Source organism: Rissa tridactyla, chromosome 7 (genome assembly GCF_028500815.1).
Source record: "Rissa tridactyla isolate bRisTri1 chromosome 7, bRisTri1.patW.cur.20221130, whole genome shotgun sequence".
NCBI classification, from domain to species: domain Eukaryota; kingdom Metazoa; phylum Chordata; class Aves; order Charadriiformes; family Laridae; genus Rissa; species Rissa tridactyla.
The window spans coordinates 23,224,084-23,240,741 of NC_071472.1; the positions used below are offsets into that span (position 1 = coordinate 23,224,084).

Here is a 16,658-nt window from a genome sequence, read left to right on the forward strand (position 1 = left end):
GGCGTGCACCTGGGGAGAGTGTTGTCAGCATGTGGGTGGCGTGGTGGGACCTAGAGCCTTTGCTAACGTGCTTGGGTTCCTTTCTCTCCCCCAGGCTGGTTCCCTAAGGTGACACCGGAGTCCCTGTAGCCTCTTTGTTCACGGAGAGACCATGGCCACCTAGTGCCCCCAGGGACCAGAGGGGTCAGCAGGCCAGAGATGGCGGCACAGAGGATTCGGGCAGCCAACTCAGGCGGCCTGCCACGCTGCAAGTCAGAGGGGACGCTCATCGACCTCGGCGAGGGCTTCACTGAGACCAGCCTCTGCGATGTCAAAGGTGCGGTGGGACGGGTGGGGGCCATGCCCCTCCTCAACTGAGGTGCATTCTCTTGCCCCTGAGGTCCGGGGCGGGGGTTGGTTACTAATTAGCAGACAGCAGCTGATGGGGAAGAGCAGCAAGCACTGCTGAGCATGTCCACAGGTGCATGGACCTGACACCAAGAGAGGTGACAGCAACAAGGTGGTTGCAAGAGTTTGTTTTTCCCTTCCCCAGAGCTGGGAGCTTGCAGGTTGCTCGAATAATCCTTTTTCTTCTTTTTATCGTTGTTTTTTTCAGCTTTTTTTACCTTACCTGGCAGAAAACCTGCATTCAGGTGAGAGGGAAATTACTGTTCCCACAGTAGAAATGGTTCCCAAGGAATAACTCCAGGTGGAAGTTAGCATGTGCCAAGGGCTGTTAAAAATAAACACGCATAAAAGCAATTGCTTTTGTAGGTGTAGCAAGAAGTGACCCAAATATCAAACACTCTTGCTGCAAATTAGATTGTTTTTTAATGTGAAAATAGGAATTACTCATATTCTCCAAGGGGTTTGCTGGTTTTGGCACATCGCTGTTAACCTGCTGCTGTGCTGGCTGCATGCGCGGCTGTGGGGGGGACACGGGCACAGCCACTCGCCCAGCTGATCTGCGGGGACGGGGAGACTGAAAATGCCATGTCCCACATACAGCTCCTGGGTTAACGGTGCCTTCCTACCAGGGTGGCAAAATAGTTGTTCAGTGCAGAGTATTTATATATATATAGTTTTCCACTGAATAAATGTCCTCATGACTTTCCCTACATGCTGGCAGAGGAAGTGGATTAACGATGAGTTGTTAAGGATGTGTGCAAACAATTCTCTACTTAATATTTGATCCCTAGCGTATATTTAAAGACTTGTCTTCCCTTGCCTCATACTTCACGTGTCCGAGAAGCGCTGCCAGCCTGCAGCTAGTGACCGCAGGGATGTGCGGTCTGATCTGCTTGTCCCTTCATCTCCAGAATTTTACGGGCTTCCTGTGTTTCTTAAATCCTCCTTTTCCCTCCAGGGATCTCTCAAACCTATTGAAGCAGGTGCTGTCCCAGTTCTCTTGCAGCTCCGTATGGGTGAAAATCCATCTCTCCTCGTTTTCATAGGTCTGTCTAGCAAGATAACACACATTTGAACGTTGATGTGACATCATCTGCAGCTTGTTGCTACTGCTTTTTACAGAAATAGGTCCTAAAAGTGAGAACAAAAGCTATAAATATGGTGACAGCATGAGCATCTGTAGGCTTGACCCAGCTGTTTTGCTTGTCATTGGGATCCCCTGGCAAAATGGCTTTCAGCTGGCGCTGCTGAAAGGGAGACGGGAGCTGCTGCTAGGACCAGGACAGCACTGCAGGGCTGGCTTCTGGGCTTCTTTCTAGGGGTCCAAACTACACAGCCTTCTTTAGAAATTGGGTTAATTTTTGTTGAGGACCTTTGAAATACGGGTGCTGTGTAAGAGAGGTGAGCTGCTGATGTGACATGAAAAAACAGGAGTATGATGTACCCTTGGTTGTTTCTTGCACTGAAGCATAAGATGTTTCGTGTGTGCAGGAGAGGGTTTATGGCAGAGCAAGAGCACCTTTAACCTGTGAACATTACTGGGTTATCACGTAATCTCTTTGCAGAAGAGGCATTCACCAGCAGCAGCACAGGTAACTATTTGTTTGAGAGCTAAAGAGCTGGTGGCCAAAGACCTTGAGATACTGCTGACCAAATTGGTAGGATAATGGCTGTGTAACCTCTTCCCATATAGCAGTCATTGAGAACCCTCCCTAATTAACTTTGATATTTTAAATGTGAACATTTAAGGGGGTGCCTGTGATTCTAGTATGTGCCTGTAGGAGCTTAGATCCTGACCTGCCAGGTGAAAAGAAGAGCTGATAAGCAGTGACTCCCACTCCCTCAAAACTTCTCTCCACTGCATCTTCTGGTGCATTGTTCATCAGGGAGTTCAGCGAGGCTGTGGGATGCTGGTGTCTCCTACAGGAGCAGGGGCATGGGGCCCTACATGGAGGGGGAGACCTTGTTGCTAAGGAACTTGACTTCATTGGGAGGACAAGAAGTTGCTGCTTCTTCTCTCTCAGTTCCCGCTGCTCTTCCCAGCTGTGTTGATGCCCATCCCTTTAGATCATTAACCCTTTGGGGAAGAGGAGCGTGAATGTCTCAGAAGTATCGGAGGGAGAAGTTTTGTTTAAAAATGTAGGGGGAAAAAAATACCTATGGGTTTCAGAGGTTGTAAAACTGCTTTACTTCACCACTTAAAGTAGCGCGGATTGCTCACCTGAAGTGAGTTGTGACTCTCTTGTGGGTTGCTTACAGTGCTGTTTTTTTCTTGGCTTTGCAGTGCCTTCTCCTAGTGCCTTGCTGGTTGACAATCCCACGTCCTTTGGAAATGCGAAGGAAGTAATAGCAATCAAAGACTACTGTCCAACTAATTTCACCACTTTGAAGTTCTCCAAGGGGGACCACCTTTATGTCTTAGACACGTCAGGAGGCGAGTGGTGGTACGCTCACAACACCACAGAAATGGGTTACATCCCTTCCTCCTACGTCCAGCCTGTAAATTACCGTAACTCTTCCTTAACGGACAGTGGGATGATAGACAATCTACTTGAGAGCCCCGACGAGGGGGTCAAGGAGTTAGACCTGCTTGGGGAATGGACTGATGTGAAAAGAAACTCTATGAAAACCTACAATAACAACCCATTCTTGAACGGAGTCCAGACGAACCCATTTCTGAATGGGAATTTGCAAACAGTGCCCAGCTTGGACAAGGAGTCCAACTCTAGCGTTGCTGTTGACTTGCTGCTCTTTGACACGGGGGCTCCTACTTCAGTTGTTTCCAGTTCGGCCACTAATAGCAGCCTGGGTAACATTTTTGATGAGTTTCCATCCACAAACAGGCTGGATCTGGAACAGCCTGTGAAAAGGGACAATCCCTTCTTCAGAAGTAAACGCTCCTACAGTTTGTCTGAATTGTCCGTTCTTCAAGCCAAGTCTGACGCTCCAGCATCCTCGGGTTTCTTCAGCGGTTTGAAATCTCCCACCCCTGAGCAGTTCCAGAGCCGCGAAGATTTTAGGACGGCATGGCTGAACCACAGGAAGTTGGCTCGGTCTTGCCATGATTTGGATTTGCTTGGTCAAAATCCTGGCTGGGGTCAGACGCAACCAGTGGAGACCAACATCGTCTGCAAGCTGGATAGCTCTGGTGGAGCCGTTCAGCTTCCAGACACCAACATCAGTATCCATGTGCCAGAGGGCCACGTGTCCCCTGGGGAAACGCAGCAGATCTCCATGAAAGCGATGCTGGATCCACCGCTGGAACTGAACAGTGACAAGTGTAGCACCATCAGCCCAGTCCTGCAGATCAAACTCAGCAATATGGAGGTGAAAACCTTCATCATTCTGGAGATGAAGGTGTCAGCAGAGGTCAAGAATGATATTATGAGCAAGAGTTTGGTAGGACTGCAATGCCTGCGGAGTGACATGAAAGAGGGGCCGTACACACCGATGCAGCTGAACTATTCGTATGGGGACACAATCCAGGTGCAGCTGGAGAACCTGGAGCCTTGCATGTACATCGCGGCTGTAGCCCAGGGGCAGAACATCCTCTACCCTTACACCGTTTGGGATTACATCAGCAAGAAGATCACGGTTGGCGTCTACGGCCCAAAACACATTCACCCTTCCTTTAAAACTGTTGTGGCCATGTTTGGGCATGAATGTGCACCCAAGACTCTCCTGGTGAACGAGGTCACAAGACAGTCCCACAGCCCAGCTCCTGTTGCCCTCCAGCTCTGGGGTAAGCATCAGTTTGCTCTGTCCCGGCCTCAGGACCTCAAACTCTGCATGTTCTCCAACATGACCAATTACGAGGTGAAAGCTAGTGAGCAAGCCAAAATTGTGCGGGGCTTCCAGATGAAGTTGGGCAAGGTCAGTCGCCTTATCTTCCCCATTGCATCCCATGATCCCAATGAGCTCTCAGATTTCACACTAAGGATACAGGTCAAGGATGATAAGGATGCCATTTTGACCCAATTCTGCGTCCAGACACCGCAGCCGCCTCCGAAAAGTGCCATCAAACCGACAGGGCAGAGGCGGTTCCTCAAGAAGAACGAGGTCGGAAAGATCATCCTTTCACCTCTGGCTGCCACCGCCAAGTATCCAGTTTTTCAGGACCGGCCAGTGTTGAGTTTGAAGTACGGCAAGCTGCTGAAGACAGTGGTGCGGCAAAGCAAGAACCACTATTTGCTGGAGTACAAGAAAGGAGATGTCATAGCCCTCCTCAGTGAGGAGAAGATCAGGTTGAAAGGGCAGCTGTGGACCAAGGAGTGGTATATTGGCTACTACCAGGGAAAAATAGGCCTTGTGCACACCAAAAATGTGCTGGTGGTTGGGAAGGTCAAGCCCAGCTATTTCTCTGGGCCAGATCTCACCACCAGCCTGTTGCTCGAGCAGATCCTGAGGCCCTGCAAGTTCCTGACCTACATCTATGCCTCTGTGAGGACTCTGCTCATGGAGAACCTCAGCAGCTGGCGGTCCTTCGCCGATGCGCTGGGGTACTTGAACTTGCCACTCACGTTTTTCTGCCGAGCGGAGTTGGACAGTGAGCCGGAACGAGTGGCTTCCGTCTTGGAGAAGCTGAAGGAAGACTGCAACAACACCGAGAACAAGGAGAGGAAATCTTTCCAGAAGGAGTTGATGACGGTGAGTCTGAGGTCTGACAAGGAGGTCTTAATTCCTTGCCATGCAGAGTGACTAGAGTGAATGGGAGGTGGAAGTTTCCTAATTCGGTCTAGAAAACGAAATCCATCTTTAAGGTCTTCTGCAGGCTGCTCGGCACAGCCAGGTGGAAGTTTAGCCCTACAGTTGTACACATTGGTGGGCTCCTGGTTTAATGGGATCATGGCCATAAAGGAGGGACACGCTGGGTGTAATCCATAGGTACATGTTGTGTGAGGGCAGCCACCAGGCTTGCTTTGGAAGGTATATAACCTGAAGGCCCTCAAGATCAAGGTGGTTTTGGTCCCGTGTTTTCATAGCACTCGACTGGTCCCTGCTGCTGGGTATTCACGTTTCAGCCTTCGATGATGCACACTTCGAGGAGTTACCCGAGAGCTGCTGGTCTCCTCAACCCCAGTGTCAAAACTTGCATAATTGAGATCAATACTAATGGAAAACTGGAAAAAGGGCAATAAACACAAAAGCTTTTTCTATTCAGAGTGGGGTAGGCAAGCCACCTCTCAGGTCACGTATTTTTGCATCACTAGATGTGTCAAAGCATGCTGGAGGCAGGGGTTACGGCTGCTGTGGAGAGTGATGCCACACCTTTGTCTTCATGAAACAACCTCATATTTCTCTATATCAGGTTATCTGCTCCGTCTCTCTTTGAGTGGCAGCTAAACCAAGGCCACCTCCGAGCTGGGATGCTTTATGTCCAACTGTGGATCGCGTCTGCAAATTGAAACACATGGCTTGCTTCTGTCCTAAAAGGCATTTGGGGGAGTGCAGCCTTCAAGTACTTCTAGGATGCTGTTAGGGAAGTCTCTTAGGAGGAATCATGATAACTTCTAGCATTTCGTTGGAAGCGAGCCAAAAAAAAAAAAGTACAGGACAAAATGTCTGGAAAGAGATCTGGAGCTCTTGCCTCTGAACAGTCTCTCCCGCAGAAGCAGGATAACCGAGTTACAGCCAATCGTGGGGGTTTAAAATGCCAATTGAATTAAGGAATAGCGAGAGCTTCACTGGGCGCAGACAGGAGCGTGCAAAATGAAATTACCAGTAGACAGACTGGGTAAAGCAGGCTGGAGCCAAATGAAGTATTTCGTTTTCCAAACTCCCTTTAATAAGAAAGGGGGAAGTCTGAGGGTTGAGTATAAGGTGTAAAGGGTTATGAAGAGTACAGAACCCTTCATTACTCATGGAAATATTTTCCAGTGAGTGTCCAAGGCCTGGGTACAACTTTGTGGCCCGTGGGGCAATGTTTTAGCTTTGGCTTTCAGTAAAATGCAGGCACCAGGTTGTGCCACTGATGCTGCTTCTGTTGAGGGGTTCTTCTACCCATCGTACGCAGTTGTCTCTCTTCTTTCTGGGGCCATCCAGGAAGGGAAATTACCCACCGTGGTAGCCAAGGTCAGCATCTAGTGGCCCTGTGTTTCTCCCAAAGGAGGGTTTGCTCCTTTAATCATTACCCTCAGTGAGCGATGGGATGAAATCTGTGCTCCTGTCGGTGGATGCTTCCAAGGGCTTCATGCCATGTGTCTTACCGCTTTGCAAACCTCTAAGCGCTTCTTTTATCTATTCCCTTTGTCTCCAGGGGTCCCAGACAGTCTGTAGGTTGTGGAAAAATCCATGCCAGACCTCAGCGGGGAGACAGAAGGAATGATAAGGGTCTCTTGGATACTCAGGGAGCAGATAATTCAAGGGAGGGCTGTAAACTGCAGGAAAACTTCCCACTTCCCAAGGGTTGCCTGAAGTGTAGGATCCCAGAGCAGGCTTTATTTTTCTTGTTTGAATGGAAGCTAATCCTCAGCCTTGGCTCTGTTTCCTATTCTTTATGAGCCTGAGCCTGTCGATAAAGGATGAGCTCCCTTCCTAGTGGAAGACGATGCTCCTTCTAAACCCCTCACTGCTGTCAAATCCTCCTCAGTTTACAGAGAAATTAGACTGAGCCGGGTTTGAAAATAAGTAAACAAAAAATAGATGTTTCGGGGGATGACAATGAAGCAGTCGTGTATTTTATTGTGTTTAAATCTGATTTTATTTGTAACAAATGGTGGTTTGTAACAAACCAGCTTTCTGGTGTCCACTGGCAAGAACAAATGGTTGGATTAAGCTCTGATCTGGCCATTTCATCTTGAAAGTTGGTTGTCTCGTCTCAAAGGGACTGTGAAGGGAGAAGTCGTAGGCAGGCTTATCTGACTTCAGTGTTGAGTACACAAAGTCACAGTGGCAGAGCCGTGCACCAGCAGCCAAGCGTGGAAAAGCCCACTCATGATGACTGGTTAATAAGTAATCTGCATTTAATTATTATTTTTCTAATCTAGCCCTAGCAGCGGTGTGTGGAGGTAAGTTGGGGAATGTTGGTCAGAAACTAGTCATCATTTCGGAAAGAGAAACCTACCTCTTCCCAGCCCCCACTCTGCCCATCAAGAGGAGGCAATGCGCAGGTGCTCTTGCTAAAAAAGCCTGGGCACAGATGCAAAAGACCTTGTTGCAGCTGGGCCACCAGTACCGGGCAATGCAGGGGCTGCACTGCCTCGTCTTTGGGAGCTGGGGTTAGACCTGGGATGAGACACAGCCTTTCTCTCTCTGGATTTTCAATATGGTGTTTTTGTAGAGCCTCGTGTTTATCATCCTTTCCAACAGATGCTGCTGTTGGGAAAAACATGGGTCTTCTGGGAATGCCACCGGGCATGTCAGCAGAGAGCTGTGGAAACTCAGCTTTTTCTTCTGCAGGCCACTTCTAAACATCATGCAGAAGATGATGTTGTTTGTGGGTTTTTTTCCCCCTGTTGTTTGCTATCATTTGTTCTGGCTGCAAGTATCTGCGTGCTGCCTGCCTTCTCCCAAAAGATACTGTTTGTCACTGGTGTGTGCAGAGGCCAGAGGGCTGCTGGTGGGCTCAAGCAGTCCTTAATGTCCTGCAGAGCAGGGCGTCCATTGCTTGGACCTTGTGCTGGCCCACCCAGAGCATGCCACCACAAGGTTGCTCATGGTGGGCTCCTCTTGCTCCTCCATCGCAAAGCAATCTGTTGGCTAATGGTATTCCCTGTGCTGAATTTGGGTCTGAGGAGAAGCCCGACTCCTGCCCTGCATTTGTCTTGGGCATGTGGTGGGGATTTATTCCCATGTAGAGATGCTGGACATTGCTCTTTGGAGGAACTGCAGTGTGCTATGCTGAAGTTGGTGGGGATGTTTTCCGTCGGACAGGGCTTATCCTTGCATAGCCAAGTTGCTTGCAAGCTTCCAAGGAGGTCTCCTCATGCACAACACTTGTAAGTCTTGCTCTGCATCCCTATGCACTAGTAGAAAGCTGCAGAAAAGCCACCGGGTGCCTTTCAGCAGGCTCGTCATTTCACAGGCAGTATAAGACAACCAATTTTTATTTTCTGGGACTGGCAGGAAATCTTTGCTGCCTTCCCATCCCCGGTGCGGCAGTTGCGGACCTTTCGTTCTTGCTCCCATGCAATTTTGCTCTTGCAAAAAAATTTTAAGCAAGCTGCTTGTGGTTGCATAGATAGTGCCTTCGCCCTGCCCACCTGGGAGTGTGGCTGATGGCACTTGGTATCATGTCAGAAGTGATGCCTTAAGCACCCCAAGACCCAGGGAAATTGCCTTGCAGAGCCTGTGCCTGACTGTTAGGTAAAAAAATAAATAAATTAATATTTAAGATCATGAGTGTGTAGCGCAGTATTTTGAGTGTGTGTTGACTAGTGATTTTGGGGGTGCTGACAGCCAAAAGAAGCGAGCAAGAGAGATGTTTAATCCCTAAAGCAAGTGCTATCTGGGGGAATGCTCATACAGAGACAACTCATTCGGACCAAAAACCTGACCTGCATCCCAGAGAGGACAATGGAGACGTGAGCCTGTGCACGAGCATCCTCTCACCCCGCCAGTCTCACTGGCCCCTTGGGGACACAGGGTCTTTCTCTCTGTGTTTGTGGAGGTCCCTGGTGGGAGCTGTGGCACGGTGCCACGGTGGGCACATTGCCCACCGTGCTGGGGTCGCACCCCTGCCCTGGCACACATCCCTGTGGCAGTCAATGGGACACTAAGTATTGCTGCTTACGGGAACCGTGTCTCCGCTTCCCCCTCCAAACACCCTACAGACGTTTGGTTTTGGACCCCCCGGTGTGTTTTCCAATTTAAATGCTAATTTTTTTAAAAAAAATCATTAATTTAAAGAGTGGGTCTTGCCCTGTGCTTGGTGTGGGTGCAATGCTTTCTGCTCCTGGGGCAAAGGAGGAAGATTTTTTTCCTCCTTTAGTTTGGCCAAAGGTGGGGAAGAAAGAAGACCCCTTCTCCAGCTCAGATGGCTCCTCCCGAGCACGTGAGGGTCAGGGCTGGACCGTGGGGGCTGTGTGTGAAAGAGTGAGCAGGGGTGTGGGGTCGTGTAGTCAGGAGTGGACCATGAAGGTTGTGTTGATGGGCATGGGAAGGTGTGGCCGCACATCTGCAGGTGACCTTCCCAGTGGCCTCTTCCTTCTCGCTTGGCTTGCTTTCTTCCAGGCGCTGATTTCCATCTTTAGAGGATAGGAAATGAGATTCTGCACTTCAGAGCTGGGATGCAAATTCAGCCTCCCCTGGATGCCTTTTAAGTAGAGGCGCTTCTGCTACTGCTTTGAACCGGGGATTTGAATATCAAACCATCTCCTTTGCTGGGTGCTTGTCTGGCGGAGACGCTCAGAGCCGCTACCAGGGTAGTAAAGGCTTTGGAGGGTGCTGGCAAGGCACAGCCTGGGTCACGAAGGGAGCGCAGCTGTGTACTGAGGGATGGAGACGCAGTGCATGTACGCTGCTATCTGGGGAGGTTTGTCCAGGGCGAGGGAGGAGGAGGGAAAGAAATTGTAGCGTAATCCCAAAAGCACCTGCTGGAGGATTAAGTCCATTGTGAGCCCTACTAATCCCAGCTGGGCAGTCAGGACTTCCAGGAGAGCCCCATGCCCACATGTTTTCCATGTATTTCTGTGGTGGTGGGAGTGAGTTGTGCCCAGGCCAAAAAAAAGCGTCTTGCTATTACCGCTAATATATTCCTTCCGACCTCAGCAGCTGCGTGTCCTTCCTGCAGCCTGGCCCCACCTTTCATGCCGTCCCCATCTCCTGTCACCTCTGCCCGCTCACCCGGGTTTTCCCCGGCCTGTGATTTGCACGTTGAGCCTCCCCAGCTGAAATCACCAGGGGCAAAGCACAGGAAGGAGATGTTTCGATGGCTGTCAGTAGGTTTCAGAGTTAACGTGCGGTGCTACGTGGAGCAATCGGTCTCTTCCAAAGCTGTTGCTTAAGCGATTGTACGGTTCCTGGTTAGGTGGCCTCCAAGCTGCTATATTTTATGCCGTTTTCCTGTTTACATCGAGCAGCAGAAGGAACAGGAGAATCCATCTCCTGCAGCTCTATTCTTCTTAACTCCTGGTGAAGTGTGCTCCTGGTGGCCTCCTCTGCTGCTTTGGACATTCTCGGCCTCGGGCAAGAGAGATGAGTGGCTCATTTAGTCTACTTTGCTAAATACCAGGTTGTTTTGGGGTTTGGAGGCAGGCAACTGAGCTGCCTGGAAACAGGTTTGAGGATGCTAAATCTGCCCTTCCTTACGACCATCTGAATCCTCTGCCTGCAGAGGAGAGGGTGGTGGATCTGTGGGCCGGGTGGTAAGGTAGTGTCGCCGGAGGAGACGCAGGTGTGAGGTCTAAATGCTTCTTAATGCCCTCTAAAAAAAAAAAAAAAGCTCTTTTAAATGTATTTTCCTTGCTTGCTTAACAAGAGGGTTTATTACTTCTCTCCTAATACAGGAAACCGATGTAAGCACTTGAGGAGCAAACAAACGCTGGTCTGCAGCTGTAATTAGATTCAAGCTGGAGCCCGGCTTTAAGCTGGAGACAGATAAGGGAAAAATCACCATGCATTTGCTTTGCAAATTGCTGGAGTGGTTTCAGATGTTCCCAACTGTCCCTGTGAAACTGCCTCTGTGAGGATTTAACCCTTCTGCTCCAGAACCAAACCAGCTGGGGTTTGCCTAGACCCCCTGTGCTAGGAGAGGATGTCAGGACCCATGGTGGCAGAAAGCAGGCAGATTCTGGCCGCGTGTGGACCGCAACATCCGTGGTTTCTGTAACAACCAGCCCCATACTGTTTTGAAGGTTGGGGATGGGGACACGTGTGCCAGCATGGTTCCTTGGGTGCTCACTGGTCTTCAGCATCCCTCAGGGAGTCTCTTCCCTTCATCCCTGAGCTGGAGTTTGCCTTTATTGAAACGGGACCCCCTGTTGAAACGCTGAGCCCTGCGTGTTCACCCATCCTGGAGCCACCATGCTGAGTCTGCTGGTGCCACAGCTCCAGATCTGGCCATAGGAAAAGAAGAGGCTACTCAGCAAGCTATCGCCCAAGGCACAGTCTGGGGTCTGTTCACTTGGTTTACGTGTTTTAAAAAGGGGATGCCTACTTTGTAACATAAACCAGCTTTCCGTACCCGTTTGAGGTTCCAAGTGGGATTTGCCCAAGGACCGGGTTTGCTGCTAAGGCTGTTGCGGTCCGTGGGCTCTGGCTGAGGATGGGGAGCCCTGGTGCTCTGGGTGTTCATTCTGCGGGTCTGATCCTGTCCTCTAATAATTGCCACTTAAACCCTTCCTTTCCTGGTCTGTGTTGTGGGTTTTCCCCTATTGCAACTTGTTCACCACTTTGAGCAGATGTTAATGTACCTAAAGATTTCAGCAGTTAACACCGCTCTGACATTTTTTTCCTGGATAAATTATCGCTAGCTGAAAAAATGTGACTGCTGCAGTTCCTCTTCAAAACCATTTGCAGAAAATCTCAGCTTTTAGGTCAATAAATGATGCGGGAGGTGGTGGTTTCTGAACTGGCATGGGAAGGCGGAGGGGCAATGAGAAGAGCAAGAAGATCCCAAGCCAAGCAATGGTCCTGTCGTGCTGCCAGCTGGCCCCTCGCCTGGATCTCACCTCAGCCCATCTCCTCCCAAGGCTGATGTCCAGGTTTTGTCCAAAAATGTTCTGGCTGGCCCATACCCAGCCGTCCGTGCTGAAGGACGGAGCTTCTCTGGGCTCAGGGAGGCAAGCTGCACAGACCATGCCGGATTAGTTACCTTGATTAAAGGCATCTGTTCTGCTCAGCCCCTGGGATGCTTTAAACTGCTTATGGTGGCGCCTGAACATCTTGAGGGGTTGCCTGGAAAATAAGGCTGTGTTGGCCAGCCCAGGCTGCAAGCCTCATTGAGCAGGGGTAGGGTGCTTTGTTCAATTAATGGGATTACTCTTCTCTCAAGCCTGGTGGCCTAATTTCACCGGCTGTCGCTAGAAAGGGGGTGTGAGGATTTTTGGGGTGGCTTCTTGAGGGACTTCCTTGCATGGTCCCCTGGGTCACCTGCCATCTACTGCCTGCCTTGACTCTCTCATTTGGTTTTCCTTTAGGCCCTGCTGAAAATGGACTGCCAAGGGCTGGTTGTCCGGCTCATCCAGGACTTTGTGCTGCTGACCACAGCCGTAGAGGTGGCCCAGCGCTGGAGGGAGCTTGCCGAGAAGCTCGCCAAGGTCTCCAAGCAGCAGATGGATTCTTACGAGGCCCCGCACCGGGACAAGACAGGGGTGGTGGACAGTGAGGTGAGAGTGGAGAGGTCTCAGTCTCCATGGGTCCTCTAGGCTTGCAGGTACCTCCAGAAAACGTTTTTCTGGAGCTCCTTTAGGGGATAAAATGGATTTGACTGTGTTTTTCCCTAGGAATGTGATTGTTCTGGGATGGGGGTGTGTTGGGAAGGGCAATCGCTTGCTCGTCAGCCATCCAGCCTGGCTCGGCTCTGATCGCCTCTCCGCTCTGCCCCATCACTGCAGGCCATGTGGAAACCAGCATACGATTTCCTTCTCACCTGGAGCAGCCAGATGGGTGACAGCTACCGCGATGTGATCCAGGAGCTGCACACCGGGCTGGACAAGATGAAGAACCCCATCACCAAACGTTGGAAGCATCTCACCGGCACCCTGATCCTCGTCAACTCCTTGGACATGCTGCGAGCAGCTGCCTTCAGCCCACAAGACCACGAGGATTTTGCCATCTAGCTCCTGCGGCGGCATTTTTGTCCGCATCTCGTTTGCTGGGGTTTTTTTCTGTGCTTTTTTTCCCCCCTCTTTTTTTTAATGCAGTTGACTTCAAAAAGAAGTGGAGGTTGCTCTCCCCAGGTTTTAAGAGGCCAAAGTTTGCAAGTTCTCCACTGGGACTGGAAATCAGCAGGAGACATCCCTCCTTGATGGGAAGGCATCCAGAGAGGGGTGGCTTTTCATATGGCATTGATATCAATTAACTATTTCTTATTAAAAAAAACTTTAAAGGGGGCGAGGGGGTGGGGAGGGATCACAAAAGAGGTCACGTTTTTTAGGCATTTACAAATAAAAGTCTAATTTTTGTAATGAGCAGTAAAGGTTGTAACCACTTTGAGGGGTGGGGGGGGAACTGTGGCTGTTTTTTATGTTGTAGAAACCGCTTTTAGATTATCATTTTTGAGACAAACGGTGAGTCATGTAAATACATATTTTAAGAGGAAGCACAATAAACGCCCTCCCCCCCCACTGCCACAGTCAGGCTTTGGCAGACTCCCAGGCATGATAAAGCACCGTATATCCTCAGCCCAACAAGCATCTTCCACCAAAAAGGGGCATTTTCTTTTTTTCATTCTCAGGGCCCTGTGATTTGTTGATTCTTCTTTGTTGATTCTTGGGTTTTTTCCCATTCTCTGGCAAACATGCGTTTTCTCATTGGTGGACAGGGCGATGCTCTTTGCCTGCGTTCAGACGCACGGGCCCCGTTTTTTAAGCAGGAGAAGCAGTCACTGCCCCTTGGGCTTCACCCTGCCCGGATGCTGTGGGACATCTCTGGAAGAAGCTGGAGGTTTGGGGTTCGGCGGAGACCTCCTTGGGAGACAGACCAAGAGAAGGGTGAGAGTCTCACCCTGCCATGGCACCAAACTGCTTGGGCTGCTCCTCTCCAGGTGCTCCTGCTCTGGGGAAGATGCCAGAAAAGGCGGGGGAAAATTGTTGCCATCCGTGTATCCCTTTACACACAAAAAGAAGGAAAAGAGAAAACATTTCTCCTAGTTTGAAATCCGAGCTCTCTGGAGATGCTCCGGATGTGCTGTGCGACTTGACATTCGTTGCCATTGATTTCAGAGGGGAAAGTCCAGTTTAACTTGTAAATAGTCTTTCCTATAAACCTGGTACCATCCAGCTAAATATTTGCAGCGCCAAGTGCCCCTATTTTTCCCCTGTTTGTTTTATAGCTGAGTCTTTTGAATGACCTCCCCTCCTCCTCCTGCTCCCCACCTCTAAAATATTTTACATGGGAGGGAGATATTTTTGCACAGAAAGATTATTTTAAGTGCATGGTCTCTTTGTAGTGAAACGCCGCTACCACGGAAAGGTTAGTTGTTACAGCACCATTTTCTTTTGGGTTAATCCAAAGAAACAGAAAAACAAAGAATGGGAAAGGCCGCCGGTAGGTCATGCTGGCACAGTGGCCTTGAGAGTGAACCATCTCCTTCCCTCTTCCCCAAAATCACGTCCCCAGAAACGGTCACTCTTGCCGGACCCCACAAGAAGTTAAATAGCACCTTAATTTCTCCTCAGGGGCTTGAAGGAGTTTCCTATGCAACTGCACGTAGCACAGAGAGGGTCCGTCAGCAGCTGAGCCCACCACGTGTCCCCTTTCTCTTTTCCTAAGGCCCCCTGAGAGCACATTTTTCCACGCTCGGGCATAAATCTCCACTGCAACAAGGAATAACTCCCCCGTGTGCAGGCAGAGGGACGGCTTTCTCCTGGGTTTTTACCCAAATCTTGGCTTTCTCTCTTTTCCTGGCAGGGTCCGGAGCTCTGCAGAGCGGCTGCAACGGGGGCCCCAGCGGTTGTCAGCAACAGGCGAGGGCAGGAGTTTGAGCCTCCAATGTTTCAGGGATGTCCCTGGATAATTTCAGCTTTCCCCTGCCTCCCCCGCTTAGTTTTTCTAACTACCTCAGGTACTCCATTTACCCAACTTAACATTTCAGCCTAACACATGCCATGCTCAGCCCGTCAATGGTCTGTGCCCTCCCCGAGACCTGCAGGAGCACGGCCGGCATGTTCCGGGGCCCGTGGGGTAACCGCCGCGTTCATTTATCCCTGTTCCTGGAATCTCATCCCTCCTCACGTCCTGGCACCGGGCGTATGCCCTTCCGATGCCTTCCGCCCGCTAAATGTCAAGCCGTTCTCCGAAAGCTCCATCCGGGCTTTGGATTACCACCCTTCATGCAGTAACTGGTTATTGTACTTAGCATTTAATGTTCCTTTTTTTTTTTTTTTTTTAAAGAAAAAAATTTTTGGAAAAAAAATAACTACGATTAAAGCTTGTTACTATTCCAGTGCTCTGAGTAGACGTCATCTGCTGTTGTCTCTTCCATCTCAAAGCAGCTTGGATACGTGGGGATTAATTTAGTGGGTTTTCCAGCATGTTTCTCCCAGTGCATTTCCGCACCAAGAGCCAGTGGTCCCCCGGGTCTGATCTCAACCCAGTCCTCCTTCCCCGTGCTTTTCCATCCTGCCCTCTCTGGGGAAAAGCCGCTGGAACCAGTCTGGCCTCCCAAGGTGCCACTTGTGCTCAAGCACCAGGTAAGAAACTTTGCGAAGCGGGAAAAGATGCGGTTGCAGGATTTGTTTTGGCGCAAAGATGTTTTCCTGGCTCTTTTCTGAAGGGAGAAAAAAAACCCTTGTATTTAGCCAAGGTGGTTGTGGTGCTCCTGGTGTGAACCGAGTTTGGATTTCAGGCCGTGAAAGCGAAATATTGATAGAACATGTTGGGTTGGAAGGGACCTTTAAAGGTCATCTAGTCCAACCCCCCTGCAGTAAGCAGGGACATCTTCAGCTAGATCAGATTGCTCAGAGCCTCATCCAGCCTGGCCTTCATCTTACCTCTTCAGATATGTGGCTCGAGCTGGGGCTTACGGTTGCCCAGGGTGAAGAAGAGACACGACGGTTTGATTTCATCTTTGGTAAACGCATCCTGTGGGCCGTCACAGCAAGGCATATCTGGGCCTTGTCTCTGATGTTTCCTACAGGTGGTTTGGGTTGGAGGGGACCTTAAAGATGCGTTCCTAGAGCAGCTCGCTGCTCGCTTTGCACAGATACACGTGCTCTGAGATGTGCGGAAACTGAAAATAAAAACAGGGGAATAATGATCCTGGATTAGATTACTCATATGGATCTGCTGTTCTGATAATGATGCGTTGGCTTGCGTCCTTGAAACCCGTGTATTCCTTTCCCTTTCTTTCCCCTCATTTCCCATTGCTAGCGAGTATCTGCTGGTAAGAAGGTCTCTCACCTCAGCTGCCCGTCCTTACTTGTTTCCTTTCCTCTGTGAAACTGGGAAGTGCCAGTAAACCCACGGCTGGACCCGTGGTTGATGTCAGGAGCTTCACAACGCAGCGCGGTGTGAATACCCGCCCTCCAGCACAGGTTCTCCTGGTGAGAAGGCCAAAAGAGAACACACGTTAAGGTGATGTCCCGGTGATGGTCTGCTGCGGCGTTTTCTGAATTATTCCTGAATTATTTGCTTTCTGCTGGGGTTTTCGGTCCCTTCCTGTCTGCCCC

General features: G+C 50.1%; 1 protein-coding gene across 6 annotated transcripts in view; it reads left to right on the forward strand.

Annotated features, from left to right (window-relative positions):
• Window positions 1–15,442, forward strand: part of SH3BP4 (SH3 domain binding protein 4) — a 42,203-nt gene extending 26,761 nt beyond the window's left edge. For all 6 annotated transcript variants that reach the window (XM_054209534.1, XM_054209535.1, XM_054209533.1 and 3 more), the window contains 4 exons: window positions 95–316; window positions 2,672–5,034; window positions 12,465–12,653; window positions 12,882–15,442. In XM_054209534.1, coding sequence (XP_054065509.1) covers window positions 199–316; window positions 2,672–5,034; window positions 12,465–12,653; window positions 12,882–13,106 — 2,895 coding nt within the window. In that variant the 5' untranslated portion in view covers window positions 95–198 and the 3' untranslated portion in view covers window positions 13,107–15,442. The remainder of the gene's footprint in view (window positions 1–94; window positions 317–2,671; window positions 5,035–12,464; window positions 12,654–12,881) is intronic.
• The last annotated feature ends 1,216 nt before the right edge of the window (window positions 15,443–16,658 follow it).